Genomic DNA, 17011 nt, shown 5'->3' with positions numbered 1-17011 from the left:
TTCATTCCTTTTTATGGCTAAGTAATATTCCATTGTATATATGTACCACATCTTCTTTATCCATTAGTCTGTCATTGGGCATTTAGGTTGTTTCCATGACCTGGCTATTGGAAACAGTGCTGCAATGAACATTGGGGTGCATGTTTCTTTCTTTTTTTTTTTTTTTGCGCTACGCGGGCCTCTCACTGCTGTGGCCTCTCCCGTTGTGGAGCACAGGCTCCGGACACGCAGGTCCAGTGGCCATGGCTCACGGGCCCAGCCGCTCCACGGCATGTGGGATCTTCCCAGACCGGGACACGAACCTGCGTCCCCTACATTGGCAGGCGGACTCTCAACCACTGTGCCACCAGGGAAGCCCGCATGTTTCTTTTTGAATTATGGTTTTCTCTGGGTATATGCCCAGTAGTGGGCTTGCTGGGTCATATGGTAATTCTATTTTTACTTTTTTAAGGAATCTCCATACTGTTCTCCATAGTGGCTGTATCAATTTACAATCCCACCAACAGTGCAAGAGGGTTCCATTTTCTCCACACCCTCTCCAGCATTTGTTGTTTGTAGATTTTCTGATGATGCCCATTCTAACTGGTAAGAGGTGATACCTCGTTGTACTTTTGATTTGCATTTCTCTAATAATTAGTAATGTTGAGCAGCTTTTCATGTGCTTCTTGGCCATCTGTATGTCTTCTTTGGAGAAATGTCTATTTAGGTCTTCTGCCCATTTTTTGATTGGGTTGTTTGCTTTTTTAATATTGAGTTGCATGAGCTGTTTATACATTTTGCAGATTAATCCTTTGTCCATTGATTCATTTGCAAATACTTTCTCCCACTCTGAGGGTTGTCTTTTCGTCTTGTTTATGTTTTCCTTTGCTGTGCAAAAGCTTTTAAGTTTCATTATGTTCCATTTGTTTACTTTTATTTCCATTACTCTAGGAGGTGGATCAAAAAAGATTTTGCTGTGATTTACGTCAAAGAGTGTTCTTCCTGTGTTTTCCTCTAAGAGTTTTATAGTGTCCAGTCTTACATATAGGTCTCTAATCCATTTTGAGTTTATTTGCATGTATGGTGTAGGGAGTGTTCTAATTTCATTCTTTTACATGTAGCTGTCCAGTTTTCCCAGCACCACTTATTGAAGAGACTGTCTTTTCTCCATTGTATATTCTTGCCTCCTTTGTCATAGATTAGCTGACCATAGGTTTGTGGGTTTACCTCTGGGCTTTCTATCCTGTTCCATTGATCTATAGTTCTGTTTTTGTGCCAGTAGCATATTGTCTTGATTACTGTAGCTTTGTAGTATAGTCTGAAGTCAGGGAGTCTGATTCCTCCAGCTCTGTTTTTTTCCCTCAAGACTGCTTTGGCTATTCAGGGTCTTTTGTGTCTCCATACAAATTTTAAGATTTTTTTGTTCTAGTTCTGTAAAAAATGCCATTGGTAATTTGATAGGGATTGCATTGAATCTGTAGATTGCTTTGGGTAGTATAGTCATTTTCACAATATTGATTCTTCCAGTCCAAAAACATGGTATATCTGTTTGTATCATCTTTAATTTCTTTCATCACTGTCTTATAGTTTTCTGCATACAGGTCTTTTGTCTCCCTAGGTAGGTTTACTCCTAGGTATTTTATTCTTTTTGTTGCAGTGGTGAATGGGATTGTTTCCTTAATTTCTCTTTCTGATCTTTCCTTGTTAGTATATAGGAATGCAAGAGATTTCCGTGCATTAATTTTGCATCCTGCAACTTTACCAAATTCATTGATTAGCTCTAGTTGTTTTCTGGTGGCATCTTTAGGATTCTCTATGTATAGTATCATGTCATCTTCAAACAGTGACAGTTTTACTTCCTCTTTTCCAATTTGTATTCCTTCTATTTCTTTTTCTTCTCTGATTGCCATGGCTAGGACTTCCAAAACTATGTTGAATAATAGTGGCGAGAGTGGACATCCTTGTCTTGTTCCTGATCTTAGAGGAAATGCTTTCAGTTTTTCAACATTGAGAATGATGTTTGCTGTGGGTTTGTCATATATGGCCCTTATTATGTTGAGGTAGGTTCCCTCTATGCCCACTTTCTGGACAGTTTTTATCATAAATTGGTGTTGAATTTTGTCAAAAGCTTTTTCTGCATCTATTGAGATGATCATATGGTTTTTATTCTTCAGTTTGTTAATAAGGTTTATCACATTGATTGGTTTGCCTATATTGAAGAATCCTTGCATCCCTGGAATAAATCCCACTTGATCATGGTGTATGATCCTTTTAATGTGTTGCTGGATTCTGTTTGCTAGTATTTTGTTGAGGATTTTTGCATCTATTTTCATCAGCGATATTGGTCTGTAATTTTCTTTTTTGGTAGTATCTTTGTCTGGTTTTGGTATCAGGGTGATGGTGGCCTCATAGAATGAGTTTGGGAGTGTTTCTTCCTCTGCAATTTTTTGGAAGAGTTTGAGAAGGATGGGTGTTAGCTCTTCTCTAAATGTTTGATAGAATTCACCTGTGAAGCCATCTGGTCCTGGACTTTTGTTTGTTCGAAGATTTTTAATCACAGTTTCAATTTCATTAGTTGTGATTTGTCTGTCATATTTTCTATTTCTTCCTGGTTCAGTCTTGGAAGGTTATACCTTTCTAAGAATTTGTCCATTTCTTCCAGGCTGTCCATTTTATTGGCATAGAGTTGCTTCTAGTAGTCTCTTAGGATGCTTTGTATTTCTACGGTGTCTGTTGTAACTTCTCCTTTTTCATTTCTAACTTTATTGATTTGAGTCCTCTCCCTCTTTTTTTTGATGAGTCTGGTTAATGGTTTATCAATTTTGTTTATCTTCTCAAAGAACCAGGTTTTAGTTTTATTGATCTTCGCTATTGTTTTCTTTGTTTCTATTTCATTCATTTCTGCTCTGATCTTTATGACTTCTTTCCTTCTACTAACTTTGGGTTTTGTTTGCTCTTCTTTCTCTAGTTCCTTTAGGTGTAAGGTTAGATTGTTTATTTGAGATTTTTCTTGTTTCTTGAGGTAGGCTTGTATTGCTATAAACTTCCCTCTTAGAACTGCTTTTGCTGCATCCCATAGGTTTTGGATCATCATGTTTTCATTATAATTTGTCTGTAGGTATTTTTTGATTTCCTCTTTGATTTCTTCAGTGATCTCTTGGTTATTTAGTAATGTATTGTTTAGCCTCCATGTGTTTGTGTTTTTTACGTTTTTTTCCTTGTAATTGATTTCTAATCTCATAGCATTGTGGTCAGAAAAGATGTTTGATATGATTTCAATTTTCTTAAATTTACTGAGGCTTGATTTATGACCCAAGATGTAATCTATTCTGGAGAATGTTCCATGTGCACTTGAGAAGAAAGTGTAATCTGATGTTTTTGGATGGAATGTCCTATAAATATCAATTAAATCTATCTGGTCTATTGTGTCATTTAAAGCTGTGTTTCCTTATTAATTTTCTGTTTGGATGATCTGTCCATTGGTGTAAGTGAGGTGTTAAAGTCCCCCACTATTATTGTGTTGCTGTCGATTTCCTCTTTTATAGCTGTTAGCAGTTGCCTTATGTATTAAGGTGTTCCTATGTTGGGTGCATATAAATTTATAACTGTTATATCTTCTTCTTTGATTGATCCCTTGATCATTATGTAGTGTCCTTCCTTGTCTCTTGTAACATCCTTTATTTTAAAGTCTATTGTATCTGATATGAGTATTGCTACTCCAGCTTTCTTTTGATTTCCATTTGCATGGAATATCTTTTTCCGTCCCCTAACTTTCAGTCTCTATGTGTCCCTAGGTCTGAAGTGGGTCTCTTGTAGACAGCATATATATGGGTCTTGTTTTTGTATCCATTCAGCGAGCCTGTTTCTTTTGGTTGGAGCATTTAATCCATTCACATTTAAGGCAATTATCGATGTGTACGTTCCTATTACCATTTTCTGAATTGTTATGTGTTTGTTTTTGTAGGTCCTTTTCCTCTCTTGTGTTTCCCACTTAGAGAAGTTCCTTTAGCATTTGTTGTAGAGCTGGTTTGGTGGTGCTGAATTCTCTTAGCTTTTGCTTGTCTGTAAAGCTTTTGATTTCTCCATCGAATCTGAATGAGATCCTTGCCTGGTAGAGTAATCTTGGTTGTAGGTTCTTCCCTTTCATCACTTTAAATATATCATGCCACTCCATTCTGGCTTGTAGAGTTTCTGCTGAGAAATCAGCTGTTAACCTTATGGGAGTTCCCTTGCATGTTATTTGTCGTTTTTCCCTTGTTGCTTTCAATAATTTTTCTTTGTCTTTAATTTCTGTCAATTTGATTACTATGTGTCTTGGCATGTTTCTCCTTGGGTTTATCCTGCCTGGGACTCCTCTGCGCTTCCCAGACTTGGGTGGCTATTTCCTTTCCCATGTTAGAGACGTTTTTGACTATAATCTCTTCAAATATTTTCTTGGGTCCTTTCTCTCTCTCTTCTCCTTCTGGGACCCCGATAATGCGAATGTTGTTGCGTTTAATGTCCAGAGTTCTCTTAGGCTGTCTTCATTTCTTTCCATTCTTTTTTCTTTATTCTGTTACGCAGCAGTGAATTCCACCATTCTGTCTTCCATGTCACTTATCCGTTCTTCTGCTTCAGTTATTCTGCTATTGATTCCTTCTAGTGTATTTTTCATTTCAGTTATTGTATTGTTCATCTCTGTTTGTTTGTTCTTTAATTCTTCTAGGTGTTTGTTCTTTAATTCTTCTAGGTCTTTGTTAAACATTTCTTGCATGTTCTTGATCTTTGCCTCCATTCTTTTTCCGAGGTCCTGGATCATCTTCACTATCACTATTCTGAATTCTTTTCCTGGAAGGTTTCCTATCTCCACTTCATTTAATTGTTTTTCTAGGGTTTTATCTTGTTCCTTCATCTGGTACCTAGCCCTGTGCCTTTTCATCTTGTCTGTCTTTCTGTGAATGTAGTTTTTGTTCCATAGGCTGCAGGACTGTCGTTCTTCTTGCTTTTGCTGTCTGCCCTCTGGTGGATGAGGCTATCTAAGAGGCTTGTGCAAGTTCCTGATGGAGGGACTGGTGGTGGGCAGAGCTGAGTGTTGCTCTGGTGGGCAGAGCTCAGTAAAACTTTAATCTGCTTGTCTGCTGCTGGGTGGGGCTGGGTTCCCTCCTCCTTGGTTGTTTGGCCTGAGGCGACCCAACACTGGAGCCTACCCGGCTCTCTGGTGGGGCCAATGGCAGACTCTGGGAGGGCTCACGCCAAGGAGCACATCCCAGTACTTCTGCTGCCAGTGTCTTTGTCCTCACAGTGAGCCACAGTCACTCCCCGCCTCTGTAGGAGACCCTCCAACACTAGCAGGTAGGTCTGCTTCAGTCTCTTATGGGGTCACTGCTCCTTCCCCTGGGTCCCGATGTGCACACTACTTTGTGTGTGCCCTCCAAGAGTGGAGTCTCTGTTTTCCCCAGTCCTATCAAAGTCCTGCAATCAAATCCCACTAGCCTTCAAAGTCTGATTCTCTAGGAATTCCTCCTCCCATTGCCAGACCCCCAGGTTGGAAAGCCTGACGTGAGGCTCAGAACCTTCACTCCAGTGGGTGGACTTCTGTGGTATAAGTGTTCTCCAGCTTGTGAGTCATCCACCCAGTTATGGGATTTGATTTGATTGTGATTGCAGCCCTCCTTCCATCTCATTGCAACTTCTCCTTTGTCTTTGGATGTGGGGTATCTTTTTTGCTGAGTTCCAGTGCCTTCCTATCGATGACTGTTCAGCAGTTAGTTGTGATTCCGGCGCTCTCGCAAGAGGGAGTGAGCGCATGTCCTTCTACTCTGCCATCTTGAACCAATCTCCTCAAGGACTTTCTTAATGTACACATTCTATAAGCTTTAGCACCTATGCAGATTTGTGTAACCATCATCACTATCAGGATAGAGTCAGATATAGAACAGTTTCATCACCCCAAAAAACTCCTTCACACTGCTCCTCACACACCCCTAATCCCTGGAAACAACCAATATGTTCCTCTCATTCTGTCTTTTCCAGAATGCCATATAAATGAAATCACACAGTATGTAACCTTTTGAGACTGGCTTCTTTCACTGAGCATAATGCTACTGAAATTCATCTATGTTGTATGCTGGGTCATACGGTAAGGGTATAAAAACCTTCATAAAAAACCACCAAACTATTTTCCAGATTGGCTATACAATTTTGCAATGCAACCAACAATGTAGTTCTAGGAACTTTTTTTGTGGATTTCTTGGGATTTCCTACATGGTCAATGATGTTGTCTGCAAATTAGAACAGTTTTATTACAACTTTTAAGTGTTTAGTTCTTTTTTTTTTTAAGAAATTTTTTTTAAGGAATTCCAAACTGATGCTGAACAGGAATGGTGAAAGTGGCCATCCTTGCCTTGTTCCCAGACTTAAGGGGAAAGTATTCAGTTTCTCTATTAAGAATGATGTTAGTGCAGAGTTTTGTTCTTTATCACCTTAAGGTAGCTGCCTGATACTCCTAGATTAAGAGTTTTTATCGGGAATAGATATTGAATTTCATCAATTGCTTTTTCTGAATTAACTGATAACATCATGTGATTTTTCTTGTTTAGTCTTTCAATATGGTGTATTACACTGATTGATTTTCAAATGCCTTGCATTCCAGGGCTATTCCCCACCTGGTCGTGGTTTATTATTTTTATAAATTGCTGGATTCAATTTGCTAATATTTTGTGGAGGATTTTTCCATCTATGTTTATGAGGGACATTGGTCTGTAGTTTTCTTTTATTATACTATCTTTGTCCAGTTTTGGCATAAAGATAATGCTGGTTTCAAAAAATGAGTTGTGTCACCTCCTCCTCTATTTTTGGGAAAAGACTATGTAGAATTGGTGGTATTTTCCCATAAATTGTTTGGTAGAATTCTTCAGAGTTCTATCTGGACCTGTCTTTGGGTTTTGGTTTGTGGGGGAGGGTAAATTTTAACCATAAATTAAATGTATTTAAAGGATACAGGATCATTCAAGTAATTTATTTCTTCCTGGGTGAGTTCTGATTTGTCCTAAAAGAAACAACATTTCTTTCCATTTCATCTAAATTGTTGAATTTATGTGCATAGAGCTGTTTGTAGTACTTGCTTCTCATAGGTTCGATGTCTGGGGGATCTGCAGTGATATATCCTCTTTCACTCCTAATATTGACAATTTGTGGCTTCTAATTTGCTTGTCCATCTGGCTAGAGGTTTATCAGTTTTACTGCTATTTTTAAAGAACCAGCTTTTGACGTCACTGGTTTTCTCCATTCATTTTGTTTTCAAATTCATTGGTATTTACTCTTTATTATGTCTTTCCTTCTTTAGATTTATTTTGCTCTTCTTTTTCTAGTTCCTTTATGTGAAAGCTTAGATTGTTCATTACAGATCTTCTTTTCTTTTTGAACATGAGCATTTAGCCTTTATATTTCCTGCTGAGCCCGGCTTTGTCTTCTTCACATGAATTGTGATACGTTGTATTTTCATTTTTATTCACCTCAAAATACCTTCAACTTTCCCTGACACTTCCTCTTTGGTCTACGGATTAGTTAGAAGCACATTGTTTAATTTCCTAGTATTTGGAGATTTATTGTTATTGATTTCTGTTAAATCAATAAATTTATTTAAATTTAAAATAAATTTAAATCAATATTGATTTCTGTTATTGATTTCTTGTTAAATTCCACTATGATAAAATAACATACCTTGAATTATTTCAATTCTTGTAATTGCTTTTAGGTTTCCTTTATGTCTCAGGATATCTGCTATCTTTGTGAATGTTCTCTGAGGATTTGAAAGGAACGTATATTTTGCTATTTGGAGGAAGAACTTTTTATAAATGTCAGTTAGATCTAGTTGCTTGATGGTATTGTTCAATTTTTCTATATCCTTACTGCTTTTCTATCTTTTTCTATCAATTACTGACGGAGTGGTTGAATTCCCAACTATAATCATCCATTTCTCCTTTTAGTTCTATTTGAAGCTCTGTTGTTAGGCACATACATGTTTAACACACTCTTTTTTTAAAAAAAATTATTTTGATAAGAACTGTTTAAAATGAGATCATCCTCTTAACAAATTTTAAAGTGTACGATAGAGTATTATTATCTATAGGCACAAAGTTGTACATCAAATCTCTAGAATTTACTCATCTTGCATTACTGAAATTTTACACACCCATTTCCTCACTCCTCCAGCCCCTGGCAACCACTGTTCTGTTGTTTGCCTCCATAACTTTGACTATTTAAAATTATTCATATAAGTGAAATCCTGCAGTATTCATCCTTCTGTGACTGGTTTATTTCACGTAGCATAATATCCTCAGGGCTCATCTATGTTGTTGCATATTGCACAATTTCTTTCTTATTTAAGGTTTAATAATATTCCACTGAATGTATACACCACATTTTCTTTATCCATTCATCTATCAACAGAGACTTAGACTGTTCATACTGATACATATTACCTATTGTGAACAGTGCTGCAAGGAACACGGGAGTGCCAGTATCTTTTCAAGATCCTACTTTCGGTTCTTTTGGATAAAAACCCAGAAGTGGGATTTCTAGCTCATATGGTAGTTCTATTTTTAATTTTTTGAGGAATCTTCATACTGTTTTCCACGGCAGCTGCATCATTTTACATTCCCACCAATGGTGTACAAGAATCGCAACTTCTCCCCACGCTCGCCAACGCTTGTTATCTTTTGTCTTTCTAATAACAGCTATCCTACCAGGTATGAAGCGCGATATCTTATTGTGGTTTTTGATTTGCATTTTCTGATGATTAGTGTTGTTGAGCATCTTTTCATAGACCTGCTGGCTATTTGGTTTTTTTTTTTTTTTGGTACGCGGGCCTCTCACTGTTATGGCCTCTCCCGTTGCGGAGCACAGGCTCCGGACGCGCAGGCTCAGCGGCTATAGCTCACGGGCCCAGCCGCTCCGCGGCATGTGGGATCTTCCCGGACCGGGGCACGAACCCGTGTCCCCTGCATCGGCAGGCGGACTCTCAACCACTGCGCCACCAGGGAAGCCCTGGCTATTTGTATATATTCTTTGCAGAAATGTCTATTCAAGTCTTCAACTGTTCAGTTATTCAGTTACTAGTTTGTTTCTTTGTTTGCTATTAAGTTACAGGAGTTCCTTACATATTTTGGAAATTAACTCCTTTATCAGACACGTATGTGGTTTACAAATATTTTCTTCAGTTCTGTGGCTGCCTTTTTACTCTGTTGATTGTTTCTTTCGCTGTGCAGAAGCTTTTTAGTCTGGTGTAGTCCTACTTGTGTAATTTCGCTTTTGCTGTCTGTGCTTTGGGTGTCATTTCCAATGATAATCACTGAAATCATTCAATGACTATCATTGCCAAGATCAACGTCATAAAGCTTTGCCTCTGTTTTCTTCTAAGAGTTTTGTAGTTTCAGGTCTTATATTTAAGCCTTTATTCCAATTTGAGTTGATTTTTCTGTATAGTGTAAGAGATAAATAGACTTTTTAATGACATATTGGGGAATTTACCCAGTTACTTTTATGTAATGTTCTTTATCCTCAGTAATTTTCTTTGCTCTAAAGTCTACTTTTTCTGACATTGATACTTCCACTCCAGCTTTCTCTCTTTTTTTCCAGCCCTGATTAATCCCTTCTATGTAATATTAGCTTCCATTTATTTATTTGTTTGTTTTTTATTTGCATGGCATATTTTTTACTTTTTAACCTACTCATATCATTATATTTAAAGTGTATTACTTGTAGGCAACATATCCTTTGGTCCTTTTTAAAAAATCCATTCTAACCATCTCTGTTATTCATTTGGTATGTTTATTTATATTTGGTGTAGTTATTTATATGTTGGAATTTAGAGCTACCGTTTTATTATTTGTTTTATGTTTCTACTCTCATTCTGTTCCTCTGTTTTCCTCTCCTACTTTCATTTGGACTATCTGAATGCTTTTAGTAATATTTATTTATATAAATGGTATAATTATTCTATTTTATCTATTGAGTTTTTACTATATTTCTTTGTACAGTGCTTTTAGTTATTGTTCTAAGCATTTCAGCATACATATTTAACTTCACAGTCTACTTAGACTTAATATTTTACTGCTCCAAGTGACCAACCTTACCACCACATTGGTTTCTTTACCCTCCTCTCTTTATGCCATATGTATTACATGTACATACACTGAAAACTCCATCAATGCTATATCTGTTTTCCATCATCATACATATTTTAAAGAACTTAAGAGAAGAATGGTTAATTACATTTACCCAGATATTTACCATTATTGCTTTTCTTTCCTTCCTGACATCCCAAGTTTTCCTCTGGTATTATTTTCTGTCCTTCAACATTTCTTTTAGAGCAGGCCTTCTGGAAGTGAATATTTTTGTTTTCTTTTATCTGAAAATGTCATTATTTCACCTTCTTATCTGAAGGATATATTCACTGGATATTTTAAAAATACTTCATTCTGGGCTTTGTGGTTTCTAATGACAAATCTGCAGTCTTTTCTACTTGTTGTTTTTCTCTAAATGCTTTTAAGATTTTTCTCTTTTTAGTTTTCAGGAGTTTACAACGTATCTGAGCATAGATTTCTTTCCATTTATCTTGATTAGGATTTGCTGGGCTTCTTGAATCTGAAAGTTTATGTCTTTTACCAAATTTAGGAACTTTCTGGTCATTATTTCTTCAAACATTTTTTCAAATCACACTAGAACTTTAATGACACAAATGTTAGACATCTTTGGTATTGACCCCCACACCGTGAGGCTCTGGGTTTTTGTTTTTGTTTTTTTTCAATCTTTTATTCTCTGTTGTTGAGATTGGATCATTTCTATTGATCTATCTCCAAGTCCATTGACTTTTCTATTATCTCCATTCAGTTATTGAGCCCATCCGTCAATGTTTAATTTGGGTTATTACATATTTCAGTTCAAAAATCCTACCTTGGTTCTACATTATACCCTCTATTCCTTTCCTCTCTACTTTCCCATTCTTTTCAAGAGTGTTTATCCACAGTTCTTGGACCATAATTATAGTCGTTGATTTAAAGCCTGTCTAATAAATCCAGCATGTGACACCTCAGCATTGGCAACTGTTGCCTACCTGTCCCCATACAAATTGAGGTTACCCTCCTCCTTCCTACGCTGAGGAATTTTGAGTAACATTAATCATTGTGTCATGAAACTCTGATTCTTTAAATCCTAAGGAAGATTCTGATTTTTTTTTTCCTTTTAAGAAGGTGATCCATTTGGTTACGTTCCAACTGCCATTTCCAAATCACCTCCTGTCAGGTGCGATGTGAATGTCAGTGCGCTCAAAGCTTGTGCAATGCTATCTGGATCGGTCCCATGTGCGTGCCATCCAGTGGTCAGTCTGAGACCCCTGTGGTGGTCAAGTTCGCATTTCAGCTCTCAAAGCGTCTGCAATGCTGCTTAGGGTCAGATGCACACACACACAGCTCTGAGGCGAGCCGCAGTTCAGACAGTATTTTACGTGACAGCTCTCCCGAGCTCCCTCCTCTGTGTGATTGTCCCAACACTTTCCGGTTCCCTGGGGCCCCCTTTCATGGCCCTTCTGCCAGAGCCTGGGGCTTCAGTTTCCTTGCTCAGCTGCGTACTTTCAGCAACTGTGTCTCAGTCTGGTGCCAAGTGGTGGGAGGACAGAGAGAGGAAGAAAGCAGTAGGAATTCACCCCACACTCCTGGGACTACAGTTCCTCTCATCAGAGAGAGGGATTCCCCTACCTGCATAGTCTTAGATGGCTGTCCAGCACCTCCTGATGCTGCCTCTGCAGGACTGACTGCAGGTTGGACGGGAGAGAATGAAAAAAGAGGAAAAACTCACTCTGAACATAGGAGTCCGTTCTCCTGGTCCTCAGGCCGGAAAGTGAGGACTTTGATCCTGAAGATCTTTTGTGCATATCAGTGTGTCCTACTGGGCTCTGGGCTACCTCTATGCCACGTGATACTAGAGAGGGGGACATAGGAAACTCACGACCAGTTTGGTGGTACTTCTAATTCTCATCTCCTTCCCCAAGCGGCCCTGCTACCATGTACTTTTCAGAGTCCTAAGAGCTGCTCCACGTCCTCTGTCCAGGGCTCCTGCTACAGTCAGTGGGAAAGCCAGGGTGGAGGGTACTTATCCCACCCTGCTCAGAAGTGGACTCTTCTTTGTGTTGTAATTACTTTTCATTGTTTAAATAACGATAATAAATAAATGATATACGCGCTGTTAATAATAGAAGCAAATACGTTAACCTTGGTCTTTGTTATCCTTTTATAGGGACTTTCTTTTATTTTAGGATGTATTTAATTGAGTTCTTTGAAAAAAGTTCAGCCTCAAAAAGGTATCCTTTCAGTTCATCTATTTTCCAACATACCAAACAACTCCCCCTGCCCACCTCTGTGAAAATGGTAGACAGACATGTTACCTAGAATTTGCCTCCTTCTGGTCCTGGCCTCTGTGGCATAACATTTGCTTTAGACTCACTGATGAGCAGCTGAAGTGACTGACGTGGGTGCTGTCCTCTCATTCGCCAAGTCCATGCTCTGGCACGAGGACTAATGAGCTTTGTCATCAGTGTCAGAGGGACCAGGAGAAATGAGGCATGCACGCTACCCACACACCAGATCATTAGCAACAGATGTAATTACTGCCTGCCCTGCTTCCCTCTCTGACCCTCCCTCTTTCATCTACGCCTCCCAGAGAGAAGCAATGGGTGCTTCAAAGACTCCCCCCGCAGCCTTGGCCGAGGCCGTTACAACTGAGACACACAGATTTTTACTCAAGTACGTCCAGTCCTCCTACTTTTACTTCACACTGTTGGCACCTGTGATCCCCAGGGGCGTGTCCCTCAGATTGGTTCATATCTGAGCCTGAGCAGCTTCTGTCCTCTATCCACTCACAAAACTGCACCAAAAGCAAAACTCTCAAACGTTACCTCCCAACAATTATACCCCCAGCCATAAATAACTTGACCCCTAAAGTCTAATGGCCTCCTCACCGGGGGATGCCACCCGACGGTTCCATTAAAAAGAGCTCTATGAAGGCAGTGTTCACATCACACGTCAGATTGTGCCTATCACACAGTATGATGTGGCTACGGCAGTTTCGTCATAACGGGACCACCAAAGGCACCGTTGAACAGGAATTGTTAGTGGATCGCATGACGAGCGGGCAAAGTATATGTACCATCTACTCTGTTCCTGAGTGGAAGCTCAAAGTCCCATCTGCAGCATGAGTACATTTGTTGGACAAGGTTTATGAAGAGGGGATAGACTTTCCTGCTCGGCCCAAACGAGGATTTTAATTCTGGCTACTATCAACAGCGCGTGGGTGGGGAAAATGAGGAAAGAATGAAGGGCCACTCAGCTCAAACTGCTTTACGTGGAGGCCCCCATGTTGTGAGTGGGGAGTCACCACATCTTCCTTAAGCGTATGCAGTGACTGCCCTTCCTTCTGCGTGATCCCCCCGTGACCCTTGAAGGGCAGACTCAGGTGAGGTGGGGGACGATGATGTGACCTGGGGTGGGGAATGGGGCCCCGGGGTGTCCCCTCAGTGAGTGACATGCTGTGCCTGGCGGGCCCTGAGCAGTGGGACGCCCAGAGGAGCTCCCCCAGCCACCTGAGAAAGCACAGCTCCCACTGTCCACCCCGGGCCTGGGAATCGTCGCAACGGAGTTATCAGTGTGGACACCTCTGAGAGGTATTCAGAGCACGAAGGCCACTGACAACGTCTAAAATGCGACCTTCAACACCATCGTTTACTGAAAAAATGAGAAATTATAAAGTGAGTAGAATCTGATTTCTAAGTCAAACTCAGGATAGAAAATTCAGCTGAAACTACACACACACACACACACACACACACACACACACACACACACAGTTATAGAGAGAGAACGAGAGAGCTGGCAAGGATGTATAAAGTATTTTCTCATATCTGCGCAAAGAGCAGCGTGCATAGTCTATATAGAGACGGGAATGGGTGACTGATGAGCTCTTTCCTAAGGTTTATTTAAATCTGTAGCCCTAGATCAATAGTTTCCGTAACACCAGGGATGTACATTTACCATCTAAAAACTGCAAAGCCTGCAAATCATAACACCAGAGTCAACATACCAGGAATAAGTACAAATCAAACTCCTTTTTAAGAGTTAAGTGTTTCTGAACTGTTGATATAACATAATTCTAAATTTATAAAATTTATCAGCAAAAGTTATCTGTATGCTCCTTTACAAAAAAGAATCGTGGTACATTTTTTCTTCCACATTTTAACTTTTCTTCTTTTCCTTGCTGATACAATCACTGCCATACCAAGTTTTCAAATTTTTATCGTCCTTTTGTTTTTCTGCTAATGTCTTTTTCAAGTACCACAAACACTGATGAAAGAGACTGTTCTCTTAATAATCTGTTCAGATTAGTAAATGTTTGTTAATTTTTAAAAATCAGCATGTCTACCACATTCATATTTTTAAATAAGGGAGTCAATTCTTATAGGAATAACAAAACTGTCCTCTTTAAAGTTCCACACCCCAGAAAAAGCTTGTTTTAAGACCAAACAACTGATGAAGACACCATTCCCACTGTGATACTATTACTTTATGTTAGAATCTAACATATTCTTGCTGCTATAGCGTAAAGATGTGTGTACTTTTGCAAGTATTTAAAATTTCACGTTCTTGTATTATACTATTTACCTTTTATCCCTTCCTCCCCCCACCAACCCAAACTAGTCTCAAGAAAGAAAGAAAGAAAAACTCCCTGGCAACAAAGCTCATTTTGATCGATCAGCTTTGGGGCACAAAACAGTCCGGAAAAAGTGTTAGTCTTTTCAGCACTGGGCTTGCAGCAGTGGAAGTGCCTGGATTTCTGTCTCCCGAGCTGTCCTGGGTTGGTCACCTGGGAGCTGGGTGGTCCAGACGGCTGGACCAGTACTTTCCAAATTCTGGCCCTACCTCTGTGCTTGACCGGACAATGATGTCACCAGTTCACAATAAAAAGAAGGAAAAATTAGGACGCTGTGGAAAATTGTTCATTGAAAGCTGCCTTTTACCATGCTGTTCTTTCCTCTTGTTTGCGTGTGTGTGTTCGTGTGTATACATATGTGTGAGATGTCCTCGCTTTTCATGTTAAATGTCCTCTCTTTTATGATGATAATAGATGATGTTTTTTTTAAAAAGTACTTTCTTGCCAGAACTAAAAGTTAGTGATCTTAAGTTGGTCTACACAAATCTCACTGAAATGCTTTTGGTCTCTGTGAGAACCGTCAGATTAGATTTCAGATTGACGGGAGGAAGGACATAGATTAAGTTGACAGTCCTAAATTGACAGTCCTAACACACAGCCTGCAGCCATCCCACACCCCATTTGTGAGGCCCGGGATTTTGAAAGCAAAGTGTTACGGATGCTGATATCTTCTGGATTCATAAAAGGCATGATTTTCAGCTACTTAATCAGCATGTACTAATCAATAGTTTTTTACTAGATCGCCTCATTGTTTTCCCTTAAGCTTTGTCTTCTTCATTTTGTCTTTCTCTGCTTTTAAAAAACTGGACTTTCATCTTTCAGTTTCCAAGATTAACATTTCTAAGTCACCGGTGTATAAGTTTTAATGTTCTCTACTTTTTTAGCACTCTGTATTTCATAATCCAGAGCTGTTGATGTTTTGAATCCAATACAGGATTCTCACTACTTTCCTTCTTAGTATCACCGTTTTCACTACATCCTAGAAGCCAGCTATGTCTGACTTGAGAAAACTGAAACAAAACCAGCAAGACAATTGGAGCATAGGGCAATCAACAAGTTATGTAAGTGAGGTACACCTTGGGCCCCAGATATACAACTGTCAAGCTATGGTCAACCCCCTGGGTGGCCAGTGTATGTTCCAGTGTCTTTCCCACCATCTTTCATTCATCCTTAAGGACAACCAAATACTATCATGTTCCCCTTTCCTCCTCTTGCACCGTTTACACTTTTCTGATAATGGCACACACTATAAGCTTTTTCACTTGTGTGCACACACCCCAATCATCTTTAACCACTTTCCTCTCACTTCTAATGCCCACCTAGTACTTCAGAAGTTTTCTCCCTTCCCTCCTCCTATTAATAACAATATCTACACTTTATTGAGTGCCTGTATGTACCAAGCATTATCAAGGGGGCTGTAATATGCCATTTCATTTATTTGTCACAAGAACCTTATGAAATAAATACTATTATCTCCATGTTATACATAAAATCCAGGAGAGTTAGGGTCCCAGTCAATAAACAGGTTTAATAACAGATGATCATAATAACTATGATATTGATAGAGTTATATCAAGGGAAAAGGAAAAGGTTTTAAGCAAAATTTGACAAAGGAACAATATGCTGCTGCTTCTTTTTTTTTTTTTTTTTTTTTTGGTACACGGGCCTCTCACTGTTGTGGCCTCTCCTGTTGCGGAGCACAGGCTCCGGACGTACAGGCTCAGCGGCCATGGCTCACGGGTCCAGCCGCTCCGCGGCATGTGGGATCTTCCCGGACCGGGGCACGAACCCGCGTCCCCTGCATTGGCAGGCGGACTCTCAACCACTGCGCCACCAGGGAAGCCCAACAATATGCTTCTTTTAATAGGTCTCAAAAGTACTTAGATTAAGCTGCAATTTCCACACCTGTCCTAGGTCAGTCCCTCGAATTATAAACTTATTTATGCATTCACACCGAAGATGGCTAACAACTATTTTTAATTCTATGTTTCTGTTTTAGTGTTTAGTGTCTTCTATTCTCCACAGCCATCTGTAGTCCTTTTATTTCATGAACTGAATTGTGTGGTTTGGCCTGAGTACATAACCACCGCTGAGCCCAGCTTCTGGAGAAAGCGAATTCCTGGAAGGGTGCAGCGTGATGAAATGGCAGGTCTCTGATGGACGCGGGAGACCATCAGTCCGTCAGTCAAACGCAGAAGAGCCGACTTACATGACTGTGGCTCATCCCAGCCTTGGCTTTTCAGTTCCAAACAGCTGACTTATCAATTTCTCTAGGGAAATCAGTCATGTGTAA

At 39.5% G+C, this 17011-nt stretch overlaps 1 protein-coding gene across 1 annotated transcript in view; it reads right to left on the bottom strand.

Moving 5' to 3' along the window:
* The window catches only part of STOX2 (storkhead box 2), a 162231-nt gene that overhangs the window by 44846 nt on the left and 100374 nt on the right, over positions 1-17011 (bottom strand). The window contains exon 4 of the mRNA XM_027123008.1: positions 10252-10339. Coding sequence (XP_026978809.1) covers positions 10252-10339 — 88 coding nt within the window. The remainder of the gene's footprint in view (positions 1-10251; positions 10340-17011) is intronic.

Source organism: Aethalodelphis obliquidens, unplaced genomic scaffold (assembly GCF_003676395.1).
Source record: "Aethalodelphis obliquidens isolate GAN/ISIS:26980383/991018 unplaced genomic scaffold, ASM367639v1 scaffold25, whole genome shotgun sequence".
In the NCBI taxonomy this organism is placed as follows: domain Eukaryota; kingdom Metazoa; phylum Chordata; class Mammalia; order Artiodactyla; family Delphinidae; genus Aethalodelphis; species Aethalodelphis obliquidens.
The sequence above is the reverse complement of the archived record's forward strand: the minus strand, read 5'-3'. Positions and strand labels throughout refer to the sequence as shown.